The sequence below is a fragment of the Sinocyclocheilus grahami genome, unplaced genomic scaffold, assembly GCF_001515645.1.
Source record: "Sinocyclocheilus grahami isolate Dianchi unplaced genomic scaffold, SAMN03320097.WGS_v1.1 scaffold36.1, whole genome shotgun sequence".
NCBI lineage: Eukaryota > Metazoa > Chordata > Actinopteri > Cypriniformes > Cyprinidae > Sinocyclocheilus > Sinocyclocheilus grahami.
In genome coordinates, this window is record NW_015505215.1 from 1951373 (window position 1) to 1976204 (window position 24832).

General features: G+C 37.3%; 1 protein-coding gene across 3 annotated transcripts; it reads left to right on the forward strand.

The window, feature by feature from the left end:
- LOC107581550 (coiled-coil domain-containing protein 186-like) lies at positions 1–23432 on the forward strand. 3 transcript variants are annotated; one of them, XM_016267149.1, is made up of 16 exons: positions 1–24; positions 612–1459; positions 2657–2783; positions 4848–4976; positions 5493–5705; positions 5820–5939; positions 7268–7372; positions 7633–7731; positions 8196–8282; positions 8373–8515; positions 10428–10683; positions 11611–11800; positions 14829–14909; positions 15918–16137; positions 21618–21837; positions 22236–23432. In XM_016267149.1, the coding sequence occupies exons 2-16, from the start codon at positions 633–635 to the stop codon at positions 22317–22319; spliced, it is 2901 nt and encodes a 966-aa protein (XP_016122635.1). In that variant the 5' UTR covers positions 1–24; positions 612–632; the 3' UTR covers positions 22320–23432. The 3 variants fall into 3 exon arrangements, with proteins under 3 accessions (XP_016122635.1, XP_016122636.1, XP_016122637.1); XM_016267150.1 differs by lacking the exons at positions 21618–21837; positions 22236–23432 and adding an exon at positions 15336–15360 and having other exon boundaries at positions 15918–15981; XM_016267151.1 differs by lacking the exons at positions 15918–16137; positions 21618–21837; positions 22236–23432 and adding an exon at positions 15563–15880.
- Positions 23433–24832: the final 1400 nt, after the last annotated feature.

Sequence of the window (24832 nt, forward strand, 5' to 3'; positions counted from 1 at the left end):
GCTGGCTTCACTGAATCACAACCTGTAAGTATGATAAATAATAGATGTTTATATTTTCTATCGAGCGATCAAAATATGGAACTATGGCAATGAGCGTATAGTTTCTGACACGCTCTGTACGCGGTAGACCAATCATAACAGACTGGGCCATCTGACCAATCAGAGCAGAGTAGGCTCATTGAAAGGATGGGTTTAGAGAGAATGAAATTCGAGAATCGCTGGAAAGTGAGGTGATATTAATTGCATATTTTGAGAACCTTTCATGAATGTAAACCTGTTGTAGGAGACTCAAAATAATATTATGAACCTTAAAAATGGCACTTTAACATAATTTTACACCAGTGTCACCCACAGATTTTTTTTTTTTTTTTTTTGCAGCCCTCTGCCCATTTTAGTAACATAATTACATTTTTAACTAAATAGCAATAAATAAATAATTTAATTTATTATAAAAATTATTTTCAGGATTTTCTTTAGCTAAGCCTATATATCATTATATGAATAACCAGTCAGTAATTATGCTGAATTAAAAAGTGAGTCGGATGGTAGGAAGCTGCATTGTTTTGAGTTTTACGTGCATGTGACTGAATTTTGTGTGTTGTGTTTTCCAGTGCCAGTAGCTGAAGGAGGTCATGGAGCCATCGGACTGTCACAGAGAACTGACCCCTGCCTCTCACCCATCCCAAATTTCAGAGGTCAGCATGGTTCTGGAAGGGTCAAACGATGTCCTCAGCAGTGGGGGTGAATCTGATTTAAAAGAACAGGAGGAAGACACTGAGCTGGACAGTCTTGAGCTGCATGGTACTCTTTCAGATAGTGTGGACAGAGAAGGTCAGAGACCAGACATGCACATGGAGGTCCAGCAAGATGAAGGACTTGGAGAACATGCACAGGGTGATGGGAACACAAGCTGTGACAGTGGAACAGCCTCCATTGATGATGCCAGGTCTCCACCAGCTGTTCACGACAGTGCTGTGGAATCACTTCCTGCTGTTCTCGATGGAGAATTCGAATGTTCTGACCTTGAAGAACCAGCGGAGGTGGTTCCAGAATCAGAAGGTGGGACTCGCAATGAAGTTGAGGAATCTTCTCCCTCTGTACTGAATGGGACAGATGATATTTCATCCACACATATGTTCAATGGGCCAACAGACCTTAACAGAACTCCTTTGACTCTAACAACTCCAGATGTTGTTTCAGTACCCCAAAACTCGCAATCCAACTCCAACATGAACCCGTATGACACGGACTGCAGCAGAAAACTGTTGTCTGAGATCCAGCGCTCTCTGTCTCAGGAGTCTCTGCTGGATGAGCTGGAGGATGAGCTGTTGAACAGTCAGTCAGATGGCATGCGCAAGGGAAGTCCTCCCAATGGGCTTCAGAAGGACCAGAACTCCATGGTTCTATTTGAGAAGTGTGTACAATACAAGTACTCCCAACAGGAGAAAGCCATCAAGAGGTAGGCTGTTGATTAATAGCTCATTCAATCATCTCTCGAGAGGTTATAGTCCATTGCTGTTTGATTTATAGCAGCAGGAGATGGTAAATCATTAGTTTAATTTGACGTTCTTACCTGCATGAAAATTACACTTCACTGTCTTTCATTGCCAGTGTGTGGCAATATTCACACATTGACCCCCCATAAACATCAGCTAATCAAGGGAAATTAGTTCATGAATTATCAGGATTATATAAGTTTCTATAAAATAGATAATAATTTTTTTAAATATTATAATAGAAATATGTTTTGTCCTCCACACGTTTTTGTAAAATATTTAATCCTTTTTTTTTAAATAATAAAAATAATGAATATTTAATCTATTATAAAATATATTTTGGATTTTGTTCAGTTTAACTAGGCCTATTATTATATGAATAATTAATTACCCAGTAATTATACTTAATTTAATTGAGTCAGATGATAATTTGCATACACACAGACAGTTTTGAGAGTCGTGAATGATTTGTTAGGATGATTCCAAACAATTCTGTAGTCTGTTGTGAGTCTTTTTGACTGTTTCATTGAAAGAACAGGCAAAGAGTTATGAATCAAACTACGATGTTTGTGCTTTGTGTTTGTTTTTGCATCCAGCTACTGAAGACCATGCAATAGAATTACATTGGCTTTGTCTTATTTCATGATTCATTGCCTGTTTAACTCATTAAATTTAATTCAGACTGCTGTTTCACAACTCTGGTGAAATATGATTTATTTTGCTATGGTGCTAATGCTACTGATTATTTTATGCTGTGATCAACCTTCGCCTGTCTGCTCTAAAACCCCCTCCTGTTCTGGCTTCATTAATTTTTGCAAGGGCATCTGGCCGACTTACATATTGGAACCGGTCCGCAGCTCTGCTGTGCTTGGCCTGCTGTTAATATTGTCTGATGTGTGATGCTCACAGACACCTGTTCCCTCTACTAATATCACATGGTCTTTTCTACATTGACACATATTGGTGCCTAATACTTTACTGAAAACAATTAGTTTTTGTCCTTGATGTGGTTTAGATAAACAGTTTTATACAAGAATTCTTCTCATTGACAAGCAAATAACAGATGGACACAACAGAAGCAGTGTTATTTCACAGTACAACAGCTCCAGCATGTTACAATGAGCTAGCATTGGTAGTGACAGCTAGTAACTGTTTTTCAGATTACTTGATGAGAATAAGAAACATCAGGAGCTGATTCTGGGCATCTGCTCTGAGAAAGACAACATGAGGGATGAGCTGAAGAAGAGGATGGAGACAGAGAAACAACATCTTTGCACCATTAAGAAAGTAATGGCAACCATAAATTGTTTGTGTGTATGTGTCTTCATTTGTTGTTTTTTTTGTGTATTTTTGGATAACCTGACTATCTATTTGTCCAACCATGAATACAAGGAAGCGTTCAAGAAACATTGTTGTAAAGATTAAACAGTTTAGCTTGAAATTTGCTTTAATTTTCATATATTGTCCAAAGGTTATGTATATACGCTACTGAAAGTGTGAAGTCAATTAGAATAAATAGGATTCCATTTTTTTTTTAAATGTTTATGAAATAAATCTCTATTGCTCACCAAGGCTGCATTTATTTAATCAAAAATACATTAAAACAGTAATATTGTGAAATATTATTACAATTTAAGACAAGTGTTTCTATTTGAATATATTTTAACAGTGGTTCCCAACCCTGGTCCTGGAGGCACCCCAACACTGCACATTTTGCATGTCTCCTGTCTCTGACACACCAGTTTCAGGTCTTGAAGTCTCTACTAATGAGCTGATGACCTGAATCAGGTGTGTTTAATTAAGGAGACATGCAAAACGTGCAGTGTTGGGGTGCCTCCAGGACCAGGGTTGGGAACCACTTTTTCATATATTGTCCAAAGGTTATGTATATACGCTACTGAAAGTGTGAAGTCAATTAGAATAAATAGGATTCCATTTTTTTTTTTAAATGTTTATGAAATAAATCTCTATTGCTCACCAAGGCTGCATTTATTTAATAAAAAATACATTAAAACAGTAATATTGTGAAATATTATTACAATTTAAGACAAGTGTTTCTATTTGAATATATTTTAACAGTGGTTCCCAACCCTGGTCCTGGAGGCACCCCAACACTGCACATTTTGCATGTCTCCTGTCTCTGACACACCAGTTTCAGGTCTTGAAGTCTCTACTAATGAGCTGATGACCTGAATCAGGTGTGTTTAATTAAGGAGACATGCAAAACGTGCAGTGTTGGGGTGCCTCCAGGACCAGGGTTGGGAACCACAGTATTTTAAAATGTAATTTATTTGTGTATGGCAAAGCTGAATTTTCAGCAGCCATAACTCCAGTCTTAAATGTCACATGATCACTCTAATGTTCTGATTTGGTGCTTAAGAAACATTTATTATTATTATAGGCCTAAATGTTGAAAACAGTTGTGCTGCTTAATATTGTTGATACATTTCTTTCAGGATTCTTTGGTGTATAGAAATCTTTGTTTAGATCAATTTAATGCATCCCTACTGAATCATTTCTTTCAGGAAACAAATCCTAATGACCCCAAACCCTTGAACAGTTGTGTATATCCATGCTCTCATTACTACTCATTTCTAGTGTATCCAGATTTTAGGTATGTTCAGCTCAATGGCATTATTTGTTATTTAAATGCCTTTTCAGTATGTGAATGGCCATCCATGACTGTGCCTTGTTGCACTGATTAGAGAACACTTGTTTGCTGAAGAGCTTTCATCCGATTCTGGAAAAGCGGGTTTGTTTGAGAGCGACTCCAGGCTAAGAGAGACCGTAGTTTCGCTCAATCAGAAAGAGCCCCATGTCACAGAAGGTAATAGCACAGATCAAACAGAGTGGCCTTTGGGGGGGAACAGGTTGAGAAACCATAATTAAGTGTTGCAGTAATGATGACGTGGAACTAATGTGTGCATTTTGCTGTCATGGTTTCTCCTCATAGTCAGAACAGGCATTTGAGGCCACACCGCCAAATCCTTCATCTGAATGACACCTTGCCTGTCTGTTTACTTTCATTCAATAGTAGCACTGTGAAGAAGACTGAACACTTGGTTCCTACACATGGTTTTCAGAAAAGGAACGGTTTATTTTTTGAAACCTGAATGGAGCCTTTGTCACTAATTTAAATTTAAATTTTAGTTTGAATCTATTTTCATAAGCTGTCCAGAACTTGACATTTAAATGAAGACGCAGGTCATATTGAACTCACTGGATGTGTAAACACTGATCTCTTTCGGATTAGCTACTGTCTGTCAGAGCTGCCTCTTTTGTCGTCATTATGAATGATTATGGTTACCACAGTCACGGCCTTTTAACTGTTTCCCTCTCTTGTTTCACCAGTTTGAAAGCCGGTTGGAGGAACTTATGAAGGAACTAAAAGACTCCAGAGACAAACTGGTTCACCAGGATCAGGCCGCTAAGAATGCCATCCAGCAGTTGCAGAGGGAGATGACCTATCGACTTGAACAGGTGAGAGGTCATCGCCATGGAGACACTCCAGACAAAGCCTTTCTTGCATAAGAGCACTGGCTAAATTACTTCTAAATCAGTCTGTGCTCTTTGTGTAGCAGCGTCTTTAAAATGAAATCATGTCAGTCTTGCAATCTTGTTTGCACAAAGTGAAAGAGGGTCATTAGGATGTCAAGTGCTGGGTTTTCATTTGTCTTTTTGTCCTCATCCTTTTTAATTCCACACAACTGTGGGTAAATGTAAAGTCCAGAATTCAGATATTGAGGACTACGTCATAAAAATTTTGGAAAGAGCTGTGTTTGGTTTGGCAGGACTTGTTCAAACAGCCCCTCACTCTCATGTAAACTCCTCAGTCAAGTGCGAGGGCCTCTCTTTTGCTCTTTCACTGTCATTAGACACATCAAATATGTCCAAGTTTTCATAGAATGGTGTACTGTATATTCGGGCTGGTAACTGGATGGTTGTAGGTTCTGATCTCACATGATCCATAAACAATGTTTGTTCATGTGTTAACAGGCCAATAAGAAATATGAGGAGGCACGGCAGGAGAAGGAGACAATGGTGATGAAGTATGTTCGAGGCGAAAAGGAAGCTCTGGACCTGCGGAGGGAAAAGGAACAGCTGGAGAAGAAGCTACGGGAGGCCACATCAGAAGTAGACAAACAGGCCCGGCGGGGAAACACACTGGCCCAAGAGAAAGGACGTCTGCAGCAGCTTTATGACGCCAAGGTCATACATGAAAATACAGTTTACCTTGATGCTTGATATGGTGTGTGAATCTACAGTATGCACTGATTGTGTATAGGTTCTCAGGAGTGTTTGTCTTTGATTACTTTTCTATAGGAGAATGAAGTGACGAGACTTTCCCGTGAACTGGAGAAAGTCAAGGAAGAAATCAATTCTCATGTCATCAAAGTAAAGTGGGCACAGAACAAGCTGAAGAGCGAAACGGATGCTCACAAGGTAAACCAGAGAACACTGTGAATACAGACTTAAAGGCTGTTCACACTAAGCATGAATTATAAACTAAAACTATAAAATGTTAATAGTCATTCTAATTCTATGAGAATACTATCTATATCACAGCTATAACACTAACAACACAGAGGAATGATATCGTTGGAATTACTTTTGGAATGATTTTTCCAGGTGAAGAACGTTGAAAAATATTGACAACCAATCAGAATACACCCAATTTGAAAAAGCCTGTGCATTTAAAGCAGAAGGAAATAATTTAAATCAAGGAACTTTGTTGCCGTACCATCAGGCGCAATGATATTACGCAGCGCCTGAAAATAGTCCCCAGCACACTCCCTGTGTAAGCAGGTGGTCACGTTGGTTATGTTGACAGAAGTTAACCTATTTTCAGGCGCTGCGTAATATCATTGTGCCTGCTGCACCCATGGTACGGCAGCAAAGTTCCTTGATTATTATGCCGGAATGAGAGTATAGTTCCTAGTCATATAGCAACTTTTCATTTTTCTTATGTCTTAGTACACAATGTAACTACAGAAGAGTCAAGTTTTAAATAGGAAAAATATAGAAACTCTTTGGTCATTTTTGAGCGAGATGCTAACGGTCTAATCAGATTCAATGATCTATGCTAAGCTACAACTAAAAGTGCTACCGCCAGACCCAGAGATCGGCTGAATTGATTCGAAAACGTAATACTCAACTGTTTAACTCTAGGGGAGTTGGAAAATGAGCCTATTTTCAAAAACAGTGGAGTGTTCCTTTAAAAATAGATCCAGTTTTAATGTAAAGTCACTCCAATTGAAGGGATTAGTGTAACTACTTAAATATGTAATTTATAATGTAAAAATTTTTTTTTTATAGTTATAAGACTTAAATTTTACATTTAAATTTAAAATTGTCATTTTCTACCAATTGCGTCCAGTTTGGTTTTGGCAAAAAAAAAAAAAATTGGGTGCATGACTATATGTATACAGTATTTTAGAGTATTATTTATAGAATGTATTAATATTTTGAGTTAGGATTTATTTTATAAGATCAATTTTCATTTTCATTTTAGTATAAATAATTTTGTTATGTGTTTTTGTCATTGTGTTTCTTATAGTTATAGCTTTAATTTATTTTTATTGCAGTTTTAGTCATTTTTGTTCTTCAACTAAAGCATATTTATAAGTATTAGTAGTAGGTTTTTCATCTAATATTTTATTTTATTTGAGTTTTGTTAGTTAATAAATTATTTTTAATAGTTTTAGTTTTATTTAACAATAACAACAGTGTATTGCTGATGTCACTTTATTGAGATGTCTCTTTAATAACAGGAAACAAAAGACAGACTAAGAGAAACGACTGCCAAGCTGACTCAAGCAAAGGAGGAGACTGAACAGATTCGCAAAAACTGCCAGGACATGATCCGCACATATCAGGTACTGTTTACATATAATGGCATGAAACCAGTACTGCCCACTAGAGGGCACCATATACAAACATATGCCCTGCATGTAGAATGCAAAACATGAGTTGGAGATACATTTGAAGTAGTTTATTAAAAAAGATTGCTTTAGTCCTCTGCTCAACACAATTTGAGTGGCTTATCTTCATCTGTGGGGTATAGCTAATTTGCCGTTTCTGTTGCTTGTTATAAACTTCAGTGATTATACTCTCTCTCTCTCTCTGTCTCCTGCAGGAGTCTGAGGAGATTAAGTCAAATGAATTGGATGCAAAGCTGCGAGAGACCAAAGGAGAGCTGGAGAAGCAAAAACAAGAGCAGACAGACCAGCTAGAGGTACTGGCATAATATAAAGCCCTAATGACATCAGTTTCTTCATTTCTAATCAAGTAATGTGCTTCAGTAGAGAACGGAGGTCTCGTAAAAGTTACCTTTCGGGGGGGCAGGTGTTTGTTCATATTACACCTCATATGTCTTTGGTTTGCTTCTTTTAGCGGTTCTGCCACTTGACCTCTGAGATAAACTGTTTGGCCCGTATGGCACTTTGCCACCTGCTTTTTAAATGTATTTAGGTGTAAATGAGCCTCCATTCACCAAGCATCATTAGTACCTGAGGCCTACAATGAGAGTGTGTACTCCCTTATCAATGAGTCGCCCCTGTGCAAGGAATAGTGCCATTTGCATTATTAACATAGTGTTGCCTAGCAGGCGTCCTCTGCTGATTGTGATTGCAATAATGAATAATGGCGATGCAGTGTGCGAAAGGAGGGGTTTTCATGGTCATCTTGTTTGATTGGCAGATGCACAAAGCTAAGATTAAGGAGTTGGAGGATCTGAAGAGAACTTTTAAAGAAGGCATAGATGAGCTGACCACCCTGCGGACCAAGGTGGAAACTCATTTCTAAAGATAACACTAAGAAATGACTCCGTGTAAGAGTACATTATTCTGACGCTTTGGCACTCACTCTGGCCCTCAGGTTAAGTGTCTAGAGGACGAACGGCCCCGATGGGAAGACGAACTCTGCAAATACAGAGAGATCATTAACAGACAGAAGGCTGAGATCCAGAAACAGAGGGAAAAACTCACCGCCATCACGACACTAGAGGAGCAGCACCAGAGGTCTGAACACTTGTGCCTGCAGCAACCTACCACCGACCATGTCTATTATTAGTTCAGCTACCAGAGCCTCTCATAGAGCCTAAGCTGTACACTGGAGCATACACTGATCATTAGGACTAGTTTTTCCGGTCTTGAAATTAGATTAATTTGTTGAGGCTGAAGTTGTAACAATACCAATACCAGTGAAATTTTTTAAACCAATTTCAAAATGAATTTTCTATTGAACATAATCCTTTTAACTATTTTCAAAGTGTAGTATTAATGCCAATAAAATTAGCAAATTGAACCTAACTGTAAAGTGTTACCATTAATTAACATTGAACATATCATTAACTATAAACAATTTCTAAAATAATTTATTAATCTAGGTATACAAGTTCTAAAAATATTATAAATATTGATAAATAAACTGTGCTAAATATACTATAGTTAATTGTTAATTCATGTCTGTCGATATAAATAGAAAGAATTGTATAATAAATAACAAATAATTTGTTATATACAGACAAACACACACACACACACACACACACATATATATATATATATATATAATATTGAAGTTATCTTTAAGATTAATAGATGTTGTAAATAATTCTTTAAAATGTTACTATTAATTGTTCATTGTGGAAAATACTAAATAATACATTAAAATAATAGTATAAACTAAAGCCTTTTAAAAAATAAAGTAAACATTAAGTAATAAAATGACGCTCAAAGAAAAAAAAACTATATGACATTAAATAGACTAGTGTTGTTATTGTTAAGTAAAATAAACATTAAAAATGCGTTGTTAATAATTGTTGTTAATTGAAATAAAGCTAAAATAAAATAAATATTAGATAAAAAGACTAACTGAACTGAAACTAAATGAAATAAAATGTTAAGGTGAAGTACTAAAATCACCTAAATTAAATTATTTAAACTGCAATAAAATAAATAAAAATACACATCTATATAAAAAACAATAAAGATGACAAAAACACAACAAAATTACTAATATTAATAAAAAAGTTAAAAGCTAAAAATAATGCTAATACACCATGACACTGGACTTTACTCCCATTGCTCAGCCTTATTTTTGTTTATGTGCATATAAATATGCAGTCTTCTCTACTCTATAATAATTCTGAAAACACTACAGACTTTGTTCTCATTAGCATGTTTGAATGCCATCTGCATCCCACTTTCAGATCCTTAGACCTATTAATTTTGCCATGCTTCTGTTGAGCATGAAGCATCTGTACATCAGCCTGACCTTGAGTGATCTCCCAGGGGTTGGTGGACCCTGCTGATGCAGGAACTGCAGGTGGATGTGAATCCACTATAGTGTGATCACACGGGCCCCTGCGGCACCGACAGAATAATTCATATCTCCGTGGCCGCCTCACAGGAGCTGCTCTGATTTCACTTCTGGTGGCCACATAAATGTGTCATTCAGCCATATTAGCTCATTCTTATTTTGAGGGTATTTAAAAACTACTGCAGATGAGTTATGTGTATTCCCAAGAATGACACGCCTTGTCTTTAGTGTATTGATTTAGAGCAGTGGTCTCAAACTCAATTCCTGGAGGGCCACAGCTCTGCAGAGCTTATCTCCAACCAGCTCCAACTCACACCTGCTTGGAAGTTTCTAGTAATCCTGAAGACCTTGATTAGCTGGATCAGGTGTGTTTGATTAGGGTTGGAGCAAAACTGTGCAGAGCTGTGGCCCTTCAGGAATTTAGTTTGAGACCACTGATTTAGAGCCTTCAGTCTGACACTTTTATGGTCTGTGCAGTCATTTAGTCAGGTGGGAATACTGGTACACCATTAAGATGAAACTAGACAAGGGTGGAATTGAAATCACTTAAATAGCACGGCCTGTACACGTGTTGGTCCTCGTGTCTGATGTGTATGTGTCTTTTTTTAGGGATGATCAGGAGATTGCATCCTTGCGGGAGGAGGTGGAGAATCTGAACTCCCAGATCACTGACTTGCAGAGGGACATTGAAGGAAGCAGGACAAGAGAGGCGGAGCTACTGGGCTTTACTGAGAAAGTGACCAGTAAAAATGCTCAGCTGCAGTCTGAGAGCAACAGCTTACAAGCCCAGCTGGACAGATTGAACAGCACCTCTAGAGAGCTGCACAGCAAACTAGAGGAGACCGAGAGAACCCTCTCTGAGACGGTAAGATGTTTGCTTGTGTTAAACCGCTCTATCAGTGTTGGGGAGGTTTCTTGGAAACCGTACCATGCAAAGTAACAAGCTACTTGCAATTAAAAGTAGTTGAACTACAGCCAAGCAACTCTCAAAGTAGTTGGCTACAGTACAAGGCACTAATAAAAATATTAAAATCTACATTTATTCAAGCTGTTTAAAAGGTTAATATCTTAATTATATAATTATCAGATAATTTATTAAAACTGTCCGCAATATTTATTTGGCATATAAACATTTATCTTAATTAGGGGAGAGCATGAAGCTTGAACACAAATGTAGACTAAATGCAATTAATAATAAATAATCATTTTTGTATCTGAAGTGAAAATTTATTCACCACAGAAAAGGAACCGTAAAATGTCACTTAGGAACACTACTGAGTAATGACTGAAATTAAACTATAATGATCTAATTTATTACAATGAGCCCTTGCAATGAAACAAATCAGATTACTTATTACTAGCTACAATGCTACCTGCTGGAATAAATAGATAAATTCTTTGTTTGCTACTGGAAAACCTACACTATTATCGAAATAGCTAGGATATTGTCACATTACTGAAAACGTTGATTGCGTCGCTACTTTTGGTTGGTTACATCCTAACAGTGTGCACTAGTTTGACAAAGACATCTATATAAGTGTATTGACTGACCAGTTAAATTACAGATACACAAAACTTTGGCATGTTTTAGATGCCTTTCATTTTGAAGCATTTTGTGTATGTTTTCGTTGATTGCGTCGCTACTTTTGGTTGGTTACATCCTAACAGTGTGCACTAGTTTGACAAAGACATCTATATAAGTGTATTGACTGACCAGTTAAATTACAGATACACAAAACTTTGGCATGTTTTAGATGCCTTTCATTTTGAAGCATTTTGTGTATGTTTTTAGATGGGAAAATTGAAGAAAGAGGAAAAACAAAGGCAGGAGGAAGTTCTGGCGTTGCAGACAGAGAGAACAACACTACAGACCGAGACATCACAACTAAAGACACGTGTGGAGGAATTACGAGACGATCTGGTCACTCAGAAGAGAAAACAGGCAGCCAACATCAAAGACCTCACCAAGCAGCTCACGCAGGGTTAGCGCTTTTCACAAGCAGCTCAAATCATTTTCACTATTTATTGATTTACATTTATTTCTATGGATTGATTTATTTTATTATTCTTTATTCCTGATTCGTTATTTATAGATTTTATTTATTATTTATTTTATTTTATTGTTTTTATATTGAGGCCAGAAATAGTGAGAAACTATCTCAAATGCAGCCACATGTTTTTGCAAAACAAGCTTTTCATGGTCAAGAAGGATGGGAAGCATCAAACTGGCTTGGAACCCATATTTTACCCTAGCCACCAAAATTAACAAGGATGTTTACTGGAAAAATAAATAAATAAAGCAAAAATAGAATTTGTTAATTTTAAGTGGCTATATATACATATAGATATTTAAGACAAAGGTATATTAGTGTAGTCTCGGTCTGCTGCATAGTTTGTTCATGTTTTCAGAGGATGAGAGCATGACACACAACAGGTCCATGCTGGCATCTTCCTAATTTGGCTCGCTTCTACCAAGTAACTCCAGCCAAAATACTGTTGGACGCACAACCTTTGACGTCAAAAACATTCTCCTCCCTTTTAAAAATGTATTTATTTCTTATCCTAAATATGCACAATTGTAAGTTAAGTTTCATTTAGCATTGCTTTTTTCTCATGCTGTTTTATCAGAGCAACCCTGCAACCCATTTTTGGTTTGCGATATGACCCACTAATTAAGAACCACTGATGCAAATGATTTTTATGCAAAATGAAAGACAATAAAGTAACAAATCATAACACAATTACAAAAAATGTCTATATCATTCCACTCTCATATTGTTTTTCTCCTCTGTGTCTAGATGTCTTAAATAGAATTCGATTTGTTATTTTAATAGGCTCGCATTGAGTTACTTCTCCACGCTTCCAGAAGCCCACAGGCACTGTTAGTAATTATCAAGCCATGTTGACGCTCTCGGTGGAGCAGGCTGACGTTCAATGCGTTTATGTATCTGTGCCTGACTGTAGCCACAGGAAAGGCTAGGTTAGGGCACAAGACTGTTTCATAGTGTCTTTTCGTTGAGAGAAGAGACAAGGGAGGACAAGGGAGTAGAATGTGCACCTCTCTTGAGACTCTCTTTAGTGTCGGAGGAGGCATACAGTACGTGAAGATATTTTTAAACAAATCAATTTTTTTTCTCTCCTTTGGGTCCCCGTGATCTTCAGTATCTTTTCAAGGTCTGCATGTTAAATGTGAACCTTAATTCTGCATAATTGACGGATACTACAGATGTGCCTTGTGGGTGGTCATTTTCTGGTGGGTCATAACCCCCCCCCACCAGCAAGTGCAGCACTAGTATGAGGCACTGAGCGGTAGATACACAAAACTTTGGCATGTTTTAGATGCCTTTCATTTTGAAGCATTTTGTGTATGTTTTTAGATGGGAAAATTGAAGAAAGAGGAAAAACAAAGGCAGGAGGAAGTTCTGGCGTTGCAGACAGAGAGAACAACACTACAGACCGAGACATCACAACTAAAGACACGTGTGGAGGAATTACGAGACGATCTGGTCACTCAGAAGAGAAAACAGGCAGCCAACATCAAAGACCTCACCAAGCAGCTCACGCAGGGTTAGCGCTTTTCACAAGCAGCTCAAATCATTTTCACTATTTATTGATTTACATTTATTTCTATGGATTGATTTATTTTATTATTCTTTATTCCTGATTCGTTATTTATAGATTTTATTTATTATTTATTTTATTTTATTGTTTTTATATTGAGGCCAGAAATAGTGAGAAACTATCTCAAATGCAGCCACATGTTTTTGCAAAACAAGCTTTTCATGGTCAAGAAGGATGGTAAGCATCAAACTGGCTTGGAACCCATATTTTACCCTAGCCACCAAAATTAACAAGGATGTTTACTGGAAAAATAAATAAATAAAGCAAAAATAGAATTTGTTAATTTTAAGTGGCTATATATACATATAGATATTTAAGACAAAGGTATATTAGTGTAGTCTCGGTCTGCTGCATAGTTTGTTCATGTTTTCAGAGGATGAGAGCATGACACACAACAGGTCCATGCTGGCATCTTCCTAATTTGGCTCGCTTCTACCAAGTAACTCCAGCCAAAATACTGTTGGACGCACAACCTTTGACGTCAAAAACATTCTCCTCCCTTTTAAAAATGTATTTATTTCTTATCCTAAATATGCACAATTGTAAGTTAAGTTTCATTTAGCATTGCTTTTTTCTCATGCTGTTTTATCAGAGCAACCCTGCAACCCATTTTTGGTTTGCGATATGACCCACTAATTAAGAACCACTGATGCAAATGATTTTTATGCAAAATGAAAGACAATAAAGTAACAAATCATAACACAATTACAAAAAATGTCTATATCATTCCACTCTCATATTGTTTTTCTCCTCTGTGTCTAGATGTCTTAAATAGAATTTGATTTGTTATTTTAATAGGCTCGCATTGAGTTACTTCTCCACGCTTCCAGAAGCCCACAGGCACTGTTAGTAATTATCAAGCCATGTTGACGCTCTCGGTGGAGCAGGCTGACGTTCAATGCGTTTATGTATCTGTGCCTGACTGTAGCCACAGGAAAGGCTAGGTTAGGGCACAAGACTGTTTCATAGTGTCTTTTCGTTGAGAGAAGAGACAAGGGAGGACAAGGGAGTAGAATGTGCACCTCTCTTGAGACTCTCTTTAGTGTCGGAGGAGGCATACAGTACGTGAAGATATTTTTAAACAAATCAATTTTTTTTCTCTCCTTTGGGTCCCCGTGATCTTCAGTATCTTTTCAAGGTCTGCATGTTAAATGTGAACCTTAATTCTGCATAATTGACGGATACTACAGATGTGCCTTGTGGGTGGTCATTTTCTGGTGGGTCATAACCCCCCCCCACCAGCAAGTGCAGCACTAGTATGAGGCACTGAGCGGTACAAGCATTGGCCCATTACCGTTACTGAGGTGTCTTGTCTCTGCCAGGTGTGTGTGTGTGTGTGTCAGTATAAGAGAAAGAAAGAACTTATTGTGTGATTGTGCCCTTGTGTAGCTCGTAAGAAGCTGGAGCAGGTGGAGAATGGAGGATGTGATCGAGAGGGCAGCAGCATGGGCAGCCGCTCCAGTTCTTCAGGTACATCTATTTAACACTTCATTAGAGATGTTGAGAGTGACACGCACTTTTATCTTTTCTTCATGAGGCCTATATATAATGCATTATAAAATAACTCATAATGCCTTATACAATCTCTTTTTAGACCTCTTGCTCATGTGATGTTCCTTAATTACAATACATTTTATCCATATGCTTTTCATAAATAGTTGGAAGCACAGTTATTATATTTTATAATGCTTATCTATTCACATAAGAACCTTTTAAGAGCATAATCCAATGAACCACATAATGAACACATGAAATTGGGTCTTGCAATGCATTATACTTTTGAAAGAGCTAACTATGAATAAGTTACGTAAGTTATTATGAAGGTCCACATATATTCAAATAGAAAAGTGTTATTTTAAACTGTAATAATATTTTATGATATTACGTTTTTTTACAGTTTATGTTAAAAAATGCAGCTTTGGTGAGCATAAAAGACTGTGTGTGTGTGAGAAATATGTATGAAATATGTATGTATGTATGTAATGTTTCTGGGTCAGTACAGATTAAGTTACATCAACATCATTTCACTGTCTGAATCTGACAATCCAAAAAAAGCACAAATTAAAAGTATAGTATCACACTTACAATGGATATGTAGTTATATCCAGTCTTTCAACATATAGAAAAGTAGTTCCACTTAATAATGGACACTTTAGGTATGTATAAAACTAAAATACTGTGAAGTTTTACAAAAAAAAAAAAATGTAAATGCTTTAACACAAATCTAATCTTAATATTTATGCATTTAAACCCTCTGGAATGCTGACCTGGTTTACTTTCTTGTAAGTGTGTTACTGTAACCTGCAATTTTTGAGACACTAGTCAAAATTAATTTCTGTGGTGATCATTGTTACTAGCAGCATTTGCAGCATAAATCTTAACCTAGAAAGTTCTTCTAATCTTAGTGCCAATATTCTTTTCTTTGTTGTTTGTAATATTGCTCTTATAGTGTGACTGTAGCTGCACAATGTTTTTCAGGCTCTTTAAATGCACGGGGCAGCAGTATGGATGATCGCTCTCCAGAGAATCAGTCCGGTTCATCAGTGGTAGTGGTGGATAGCTTTCCTGAGGTGGACAAAGCTGTGCTGGTGGATCGCATTGTGCGGTTGCAGAAAGCACACGCTCGTAAGAACGAGAAGATTGAATTCATGGAGGACCACATTAAGCAGTTGGTGGAGGAGATCAGGAAAAAGACAAAGTGAGTGAGAGCGAAGACCGAGTGGAAGGTAAAAGACGACGGAGAAAAGCTCCTTTGCTCCCATCCCAAAGCTTAATTTGACATTTACAAATGAGCTTGAAGCTGCCTTCGTGACGTTGAGAGAGAGATATATATATATATATATATATTCTTATGTACCCAAAGTTGTGATGAAGGACACCAAATAGAAGCCATGAGTTTAATTGAAAATTAATAATGTAGAGGGATACAGTGGCACCAGAAAGCATTTGGGCACTTATGCTACACTGGAAAATGTATGAATGTCTAATAAAATATCAAAATGTGGCATTATTTTTAAATGAATATAGCACAAATTTGCCCTCACAAAAATACAGGAATAGCCAAACCCATTAATTAAAACACAAGTTTGGCATGTAGTTTGTTTAATATTTAACACTGTTATATTCAAGCAATTTTAAGTGTCCAAACATTTCTGTTGCCACTATAGAGTAGCTCTGAGCTCATGGTTTGGAGAATCAGTGCTGCCTCTCCTTTCCGTCTGGTTGCATTTGGCAGGTCATTGTCCTTCTCTTGCATCCTCTCTTTCTCTTATTTTTCTTTTGTTGGGCTTTTTTCCCTTTATTTATTTGTCTAGAGCTTCCGGACCAAGGCTTGTATCTTGTCTGACTTTCATTACAAAAGGAAATCTGGCAGACATTCATCTTTTTCTTTCACACACACACACACACACACTGAGTGTGTGACAGAGAGGTCTTGGCAGTGATATTTCTTGCGGGATTGATGCATCACCGAGATTGCTAATGATGCCTGATACATATTCATACGCACCTTCATACACGAGGAATCAGGCTGCCTATGCCCATTTCACCACAGGAAAAAAAGCATCTTTTTGCTAAACAAAGTGAATGGTCTTAGAGAACGAGAGCACTTTGTTTTTGTCTTTGGATGAGATAAATAATTTAATATGCCGCAGAAGGCTGCGAGTTGGGTTGCCGCCACCGCTCTGGACATAAATGTCTGTCCCTTTCCTGTCACTTGAGTAATGATAGGCCTTGAATCGGTCTACCTGCACTAACCCACATTCATTAGTTCTAATCAAAGACACATCCCATTGAAGTCAGGTTTAATTTAGCCTCCTTAGCTGATCTTTAGCCATTACATGCAGCTGAGCTAAGTCCAAATTCGCCAAGCAGTGGAATGTTTCCCAGTGTTTATCGACTGTTGCCGTTCGAGTGATTCTTTGACACACGGCAAGGTTAGATCTGGCTGGAATATCATTCAAGGCTCAGTGGAAATTGATTACAGCATAAAACTGAGGTTGATTTAATAATGCTTCCTTGATTTAACATTGTGAATACACCTAGATGAGGATTTCCATTTATCTCTAAAGAGATAAACCTAAGTATGCTCACTGCGCCTCTCATCAAGGGCGGTTAGAGGAATTCGCTGATGTTCTGGAATTGGTACTAAGTGCCGTTGGATTTGCATATGATTAATTATTATTGGAATGGTGCATAAGTCGTTGCTATATTTAGTGGTGATTGCTAAAATTGCCTAACTTAAACTTGAGCATGAACAAATCATATGGCTTGGTGTGGAGTGGTATGCTATTACTTTTTGAGATTTTTGTCCAGCGGATGATGAAATGTGTGGGAAAAAATTATTGAATGTTCAGACTCTGAACTCCTCGGATTGACGTGGCTTCCCTGGGGACTCCAGTGATATCGAAGGGCCAGAATATCATCAGAACAATGAAAATCATAGAAATAATGTCAGGTGAATGCCAACATTGTGGCAGTTTTGCACAGAAAAGCATAATTTTCAGAAACTTTAATAATGTAGTTTGAGATTGTATTATTTTATGAAATGACTGGAAAGGCTGGTAACTGATATGGGCATCTTTTGATCAACACTTTTTCGTCTTGATTGAAACAGGAATACGCTGTCTAGATTTATCTTTGATATTAGCTTTGATTTGATATGATCTTTGATATGAGCTCTCATCTTTACTCATGCTTCAGCTGTAGTGCTGGAAACTCACAATCCTCATGAAATAAACAAAGATTCACATTTTGTCTTTTGATTTCTTGAATGAAGACAAGCTTAGAATTCACATGTACAAACAGACTGTCAAATCCCAACTCTCTTTATTTCGCCCTATGTCTCGTGTCTGTTTTTCCACACTCTCCTGGTATTCCTGCTGTCTATCTTTCAGTTTTTCAGCATCTAGGCTGTGAGAATCAGGCCATGCCACTGCGCTTAAGCTGAAACTGAAACAGATCTGCAAATCAAAATCAAATGTCAGAGTGGTGTCAGAGCTGTGGCACATAGTGTAGTATCTGTTGTCCAGCCTGGGTCATGTCCCGATCCAATTCCCCCCCCTCTTTCCCTCAAGTTTTTTTTTGTTTTTTTTTTTGTACAATTTATTTTATTTTGAACTATTAAAAATACAAAAGAAAAAAGCACATAATAAATATACAAATGAGTCCCAATAAACAAAAAAACAATATATTTTTAACATATATTCAACCTGTTCGAAATAAAAAAGGGTAGGTAGAAGCCCTAACTATTAAAAATACAAAAGAAAAAAACACATAATAAATATACAAATGAGTCCCAATAAACAAAAAACAATATATTTTTAACATATATTCAACCTGTTCGAAATAAAAAAGGGTAGGTAGAAGCCCTAGGCTTATTAAATCCTACCCTTCATTCAAGGCTCAGTGGAAATTGATTACAGCATAAAACTGAGGTTGATTTAATAAGGTTTCCTTGATTTAACAGCGTGACTACACCTAGCTGAGGATTTCCATTTATCTCTAAAGAGATAAACCTAAGTATGCTCACTGCGCCTCTCATCAAGGGCGGTTAGAGGAAATCGCTGATGTTCTGGAATTGGTACTAAGTGCCGTTGGATTTGCATATGATTAATTATTATTGGAATGGTGCATAAATCGTTGCTATATTTAGTGGTGATTGCTAAAATTGCCTAACTTAAACTTGAGCATGAACAAATCATATGGCTTGGTGTGGAGTGGTATGCTATTACTTTTTGAGATTTTTGTCCAGCGGATGATGAAATGTGTGGGAAAAAAATTATTGAATGTTCAGACTCTGAACTCCTCGGATTGACGTGGCTTCCCTGGGGACTCCAGTGATATCGAAGGGCCAGAATATCATCAGAACAATGAAAATCATAGAAATAATGTCAGGTGAATGCCAACATTGTGGCAGTTTTGCACAGAAAAGCATAATTTTCAGAAACTTTAATAATGTAGTTTGAGATTGTATTATTTTATGAAATGACTGGAAAGGCTGGTAACTGATATGGGCATCTTTTGATCAACACTTTTTCGTCTTGATTGAAACAGGAATACGCTGTCTAGATTTATCTTTGATATTAGCTTTGATTTGATATGATCTTTGATATGAGCTCTCATCTTTACTCATGCTTCAGCTGTAGTGCTGGAAACTCACAATCCTCATGAAATAAACAAAGATTCACATTTTGTCTTTTGATTTCTTGAATGAAGACAAGCTTAGAATTCACATGTACAAACAGACTGTCAAATCCCAACTCTCTTTATTTCGCCCTATGTCTCGTGTCTGTTTTTCCACACTCTCCTGGTATTCCTGCTGTCTATCTTTCAGTTTTTCAGCATCTAGGCTGTGAGAATCAGGCCATGCCACTGCGCTTAAGCTGAAACTGAAACAGATCTGCAAATCAAAATCAAATGTCAGAGTGGTGTCAGAGCTGTGGCACATAGTGTAGTATCTGTTGTCCAGCCTGGGTCATGTCCCGATCCAATTCCCCCCCCTCTTTCCCTCAAGTTTTTTTTTGTTTTTTTTTTTGTACAATTTATTTTATTTTGAACTATTAAAAATACAAAAGAAAAAAGCACATAATAAATATACAAATGAGTCCCAATAAACAAAAAAACAATATATTTTTAACATATATTCAACCTGTTCGAAATAAAAAAGGGTAGGTAGAAGCCCTAGGCTTATTAAATCCTACCCTCAGTAATTACCGATACCAAATCACAATCGGCCATAATAAATCAGACATACCATTTTGAATAATACAGAAATACTACTCCAAATGATGTCCTACTTTATCTATCTATTAAGATAAAGAAGACAAACAGAAACAAAATCAAGCAGCATTAACAACAATGTTGAAATTCTCACTCTCACCCCCCACTTCTGTATTTATCAAAAATAAATATTTTATACCTTCTTTTAAATTGCAACATATTAACACTTTCTTTGATATATCCGTTTAATCTATTCCACGATATCACCCCACAAATCGAAATACACACTTTTTAGTTTTGTTCGTGCATTTTGCTGTCTCATATTTAAAGCCCCTCTCAAGTTTACTGTCAGTTCTCCACTTTCCTATATAATAAAAACCAATAAAAAGTTAGAATGGCAGTGGATTACTACTATATTGTGGTGGAAAAAGGGGCAGGTTACAATGAATTCCAGTTAAACAATGTATGGGTGTGCGTGCATGTTTAGTTAACTTTTTAATTTCTTTGTGTTTTGTTTTGTTAAATACTACCATTATGGAGCTGGGGTCCACTTGGACCCCATATTAGTGAGGTAAGTTATTCATTTTTATATGTGTACGTATATGTGTGGGTGTTCATCCTTTGTAGCATCAGCACATCACAGAGACTTTATTTGCGAAGCATATGCAAACTTTCCCCGTTTTCCTTCCCGTCACTCTGATAAATAACCGCTTTGAGACATTTTGAGTAATCAGGATTAAAAAAAAAAAAAGTTTATTTGATAGATGCCCTAGTGTGTTCATTTCCGATTCAGACAGTGAAATGAAAGTGAATTCATCAATTCAGAAAGCACTTTAGTTTTTTTTTGTTTTGTTCTTAGGCAGAAACCTTTAGCCTCATGTCCTCTAATGTATTTGTCTCGAGCATTGGTCTGAAGAAACCATTAGAATCGAATTCTGTCTTTATTTGGGCCATGCGTCACTGCAGAGAAAATAGATTTGAAATAGCGGTGGCTAAAGAGAGAACTCTTTCCTGGAGACTAAAAGATCACTACATCATCCTTTATAGAAAACCACACAGGTTGTTTTTTTTTCTTTCTCCCTTTTCCATTCCACCATATTAAATGGACAACAATAGTGAATGGAGATGATAATTACTTAAGATTTCCATCTGCTCGCCACTGTGGTTCAAATTGAAGCACTTAAAGCTGAATTATGTCTTTTATCATCTAGAGTGAAAGAGAGAGACACTGATGAGGTGGATACCGCTAATGGGGTCCTAAAGGCTGCCGTCTTTCCCCCCTCTGTCTCTGGGTTTGTTAGTAATGTCACCTTTTACCTCCTAGCTGAGGGTTATGGTGTGACAATGGCCCTCATCCTTGAGATTTCATTGACACTTAAAATTGCTGTGTGTGCATTTACATATATGCTATTCAACGCATAATGCAATTAAAACTTTGTTTTAAAACATTTCCTGTAGGATTATCCAAAGTTACGTGCTTCGAGAAGAGTCTGGAGCACTGTCTTCAGAAGCCTCGGATTTTAACAAAGCCCACCTGAGCCGGAGGGGAGGTATCATGGCGTCGTTGTACACCTCCCACCCTGCCGATAGCGGCCTCACTCTCGACCTCTCACTGGAAATCAACCGCAAACTCCAGGCTGTGCTAGAGGACACCCTGCTCAAAAACATCACACTGAAGGTATAAGTCACCATCCACATCCACATCATCCATCCCATGAAATCAAAATGGGAGTTTCATGGCTTGTAGGGCATGTCTGTTAGTTTCAAAACCACTTATATGCTCGTATACACTGGGCGAAAAACTGTATCATATCAAGAATTGTGATAAAGTTTATGTTGATGATGATAAACCCTGGACCTTTTTACTCAATGTGGATTAATCTAACAGCCTATCACACACAGCAGAAATAGACAAAACAACAGTCAGTCAGTGCTTGTCGCTAATACGTCTCTGTGTGAATGAGAGGTTTTGTGATGCTCACTGTTTTCAGCATCTGCCATATTGAGTGAATTGAATGGCAGTGAAAATAATAGCATTAGTCCTCACAGCTGTCTGATTTGTTTCTGTCGCTACAGGAGAATCTCCAAACGCTGGGTTCGGAGATCGAACGACTAATTAAACAGCAAAGGGTGCCGGATGACATAGCCGGAAGGAAGTGAAGTCAGTCGAGGGGAAGGATGTTACAATAAATGGCACACACTGTACAACTGAGCCCGTTACGAAACGATTTACTTTGTTTGGGATCAAAATAGTGCTCTTCTCATCAGACAAGTTCAGTCTGTTTTATACACTGGAGGCACAGTTCAAAATAAGGACTGAACTGCGCTAAGGAAACTTACGGGACAAATGACTGGAACGCAAAGAGTTTACCAAGAACCTGTGCCCACTTTTCTTCACATTGTGCCCAACGTCCAACTGTCCTCTCTTCGCCGTCCCGCCTCACCTGTGTCTTGATGACTCAGTTCATCAGGTTCAGAGCAGAACTGCAGTCCTAAATCCAACGACCTGGTGTATGAAGTTGGGTAGATGAATGACTATTCTCATAAATGTGACCCCATGTTCTTTTGAAGAACAAAATGTGCTGGACTAATGGAGACCCGTGGATTCTGCAGCTCTTTAGAGGCTTTCAGAGGCTTTTTCTTTATTCATTGCACCGCAGGTTAATGGCCGCTCCTCATCGCTCTCATTTCCCCCTCATGCAAACGTGCCAATTAATGAATGTATTATGTAATGAGAAGGACTAATCCCACACGCTCTGACCCAGGAGTGTGGGCAACATTCCCTGTTCGAGCTGCTGCTAGGTTACCGCTACACCCGGATAGCATTATCTCTTGCAAAGCACTTAGGCGAGAGGGGCCATGCCAAAAACACAGCTCTTGCTCTGTCATTCATTTGAATGAATAACTACATCTCAGAAATTGATACATCTAGGGCTAGTCTTAAGGGAGCTTGCGGTTCATTCTGTCTGGATTAAGTTGTAATTAAATCATATTGTTATCCCCCCCCCCTTCTGCTTTTCTACCTCTGCTTAACCTTGTAATTATTTTTATTTTTGTGTTCAGCTTTTTTTTTAATTAATATTTTTTTTGTGTATGACATTCTGATGCTGCTTTTGAAGAGCCCGATGCTCCCCAAAGAAACGTAGAGTGTAAAATCCCTGTTAAATGGAGACATTATAAATATTAAGGGAATAGTGCAATTTTAACCCCCCCTCTTTGTTTGTTCAACTGACCCGTAATTGCCCCGGCCAGCGTCCCATCTGAGACTCCCGTTAGCAACCAATTCCGTGGTAATGTAACCATATGGTACACAACATTGTGCAGAGTTGAATCCATTCCAGCCGATTAATTGCGACTACCTGAGGCATCACTGGTCTGCTTCTCCTTCCGTCCCTTCTTGCAGTGGTGCATGAAGAAGGATCGCCCTGTGGGATGCTGCTGATGGATTTTTTTACGTTCACCTTTAAAGCTTATAAGGCAGATGTGTGATGATTGGCAGATCTCAGCCGGTTTGCAATCCAATTTAGTGCCATTCTCAGTCTTCTGGGTTTTCTCACGTTTGAGCCGCTATTGAAAGTAAAATCATGCCCATGTGATAAAGGATTTATAATAACTTGACATACTGCAATATAAGCGTGTCAAGGTCATATTAGCTGTTCTAACACTGAGAGCCTGTGCTGTAGCTCTCCGCACTCCCAAATCACAAACACATTGCAGACATTCCAGAAAAACGCTGAATGAAGGAAATTATGCAATGCTAGCAGAAAAATAAGCATTTACACGGAGCCCTTAATAGCTAAATGAAGACTCTCTGATCTGTTGATAATTTCAGTGTACTTTACATTCATAATTTATTTAATGTCTCAAAATATAAGAAAGATCTCTTGGAGTATGTATGTATGTTTGTGAATGGTGAATTGGAAATGATGAGAAAAAGAAAAAAATCGTGTTGATTCTGTTTCTGGTCGGTCATTTGTGCTCTGCTTGATTGTATAGTGAGTGAAACTGATTATAAATGTGTAGATATATTGTACAATGGTCCAGTGTTTTTAAACTTCTGGAGTCTACTGTATATAAGAAGTTTAAAGGGGATTAAAAATGAAAATATTATAATTGGAAGTCATTTTCATTTGTTTTAAATGTTTCATCTTTTTCCTATATAAAAATATATTAATTTTTTTAGCTATAATATTTTATTATAATTTGTATTATTTCATTACAAATATCTAATTTATTTTCTACTACTTTGCTACTTTTACATTATATTTAGATATGATTATATTTATATTATTTTTTATTACTTTTAAATATTTAAATATTTAGGTATCTTGCATTTATTTCTATTTTATTTATTTTTGAATTATATCATTTATAGATGCTTTTATAATCTAGCAGAATTCTGGTTTCATGCATATCAACAGTGAATGATACACTGTAGGAGGGTTGTTTTCTCCTCCTTAATAAAACCAACTATATTTTTGCCACCATAACTGTTCTCGATTAAATGGTTGCATTTTATTACTCCATTTACTCTTGCATTTTTCCTGTTGTCTGCAGCCCTGTCAGCATTGCTGCCCATTTTCAGTGACTTACAAGACTTATGGGTCAGAGGTCACTCACTGGGTGTGTGAGTGCATAAACCATGTGTCTCCCCCGACCAATTTTACCTGCAT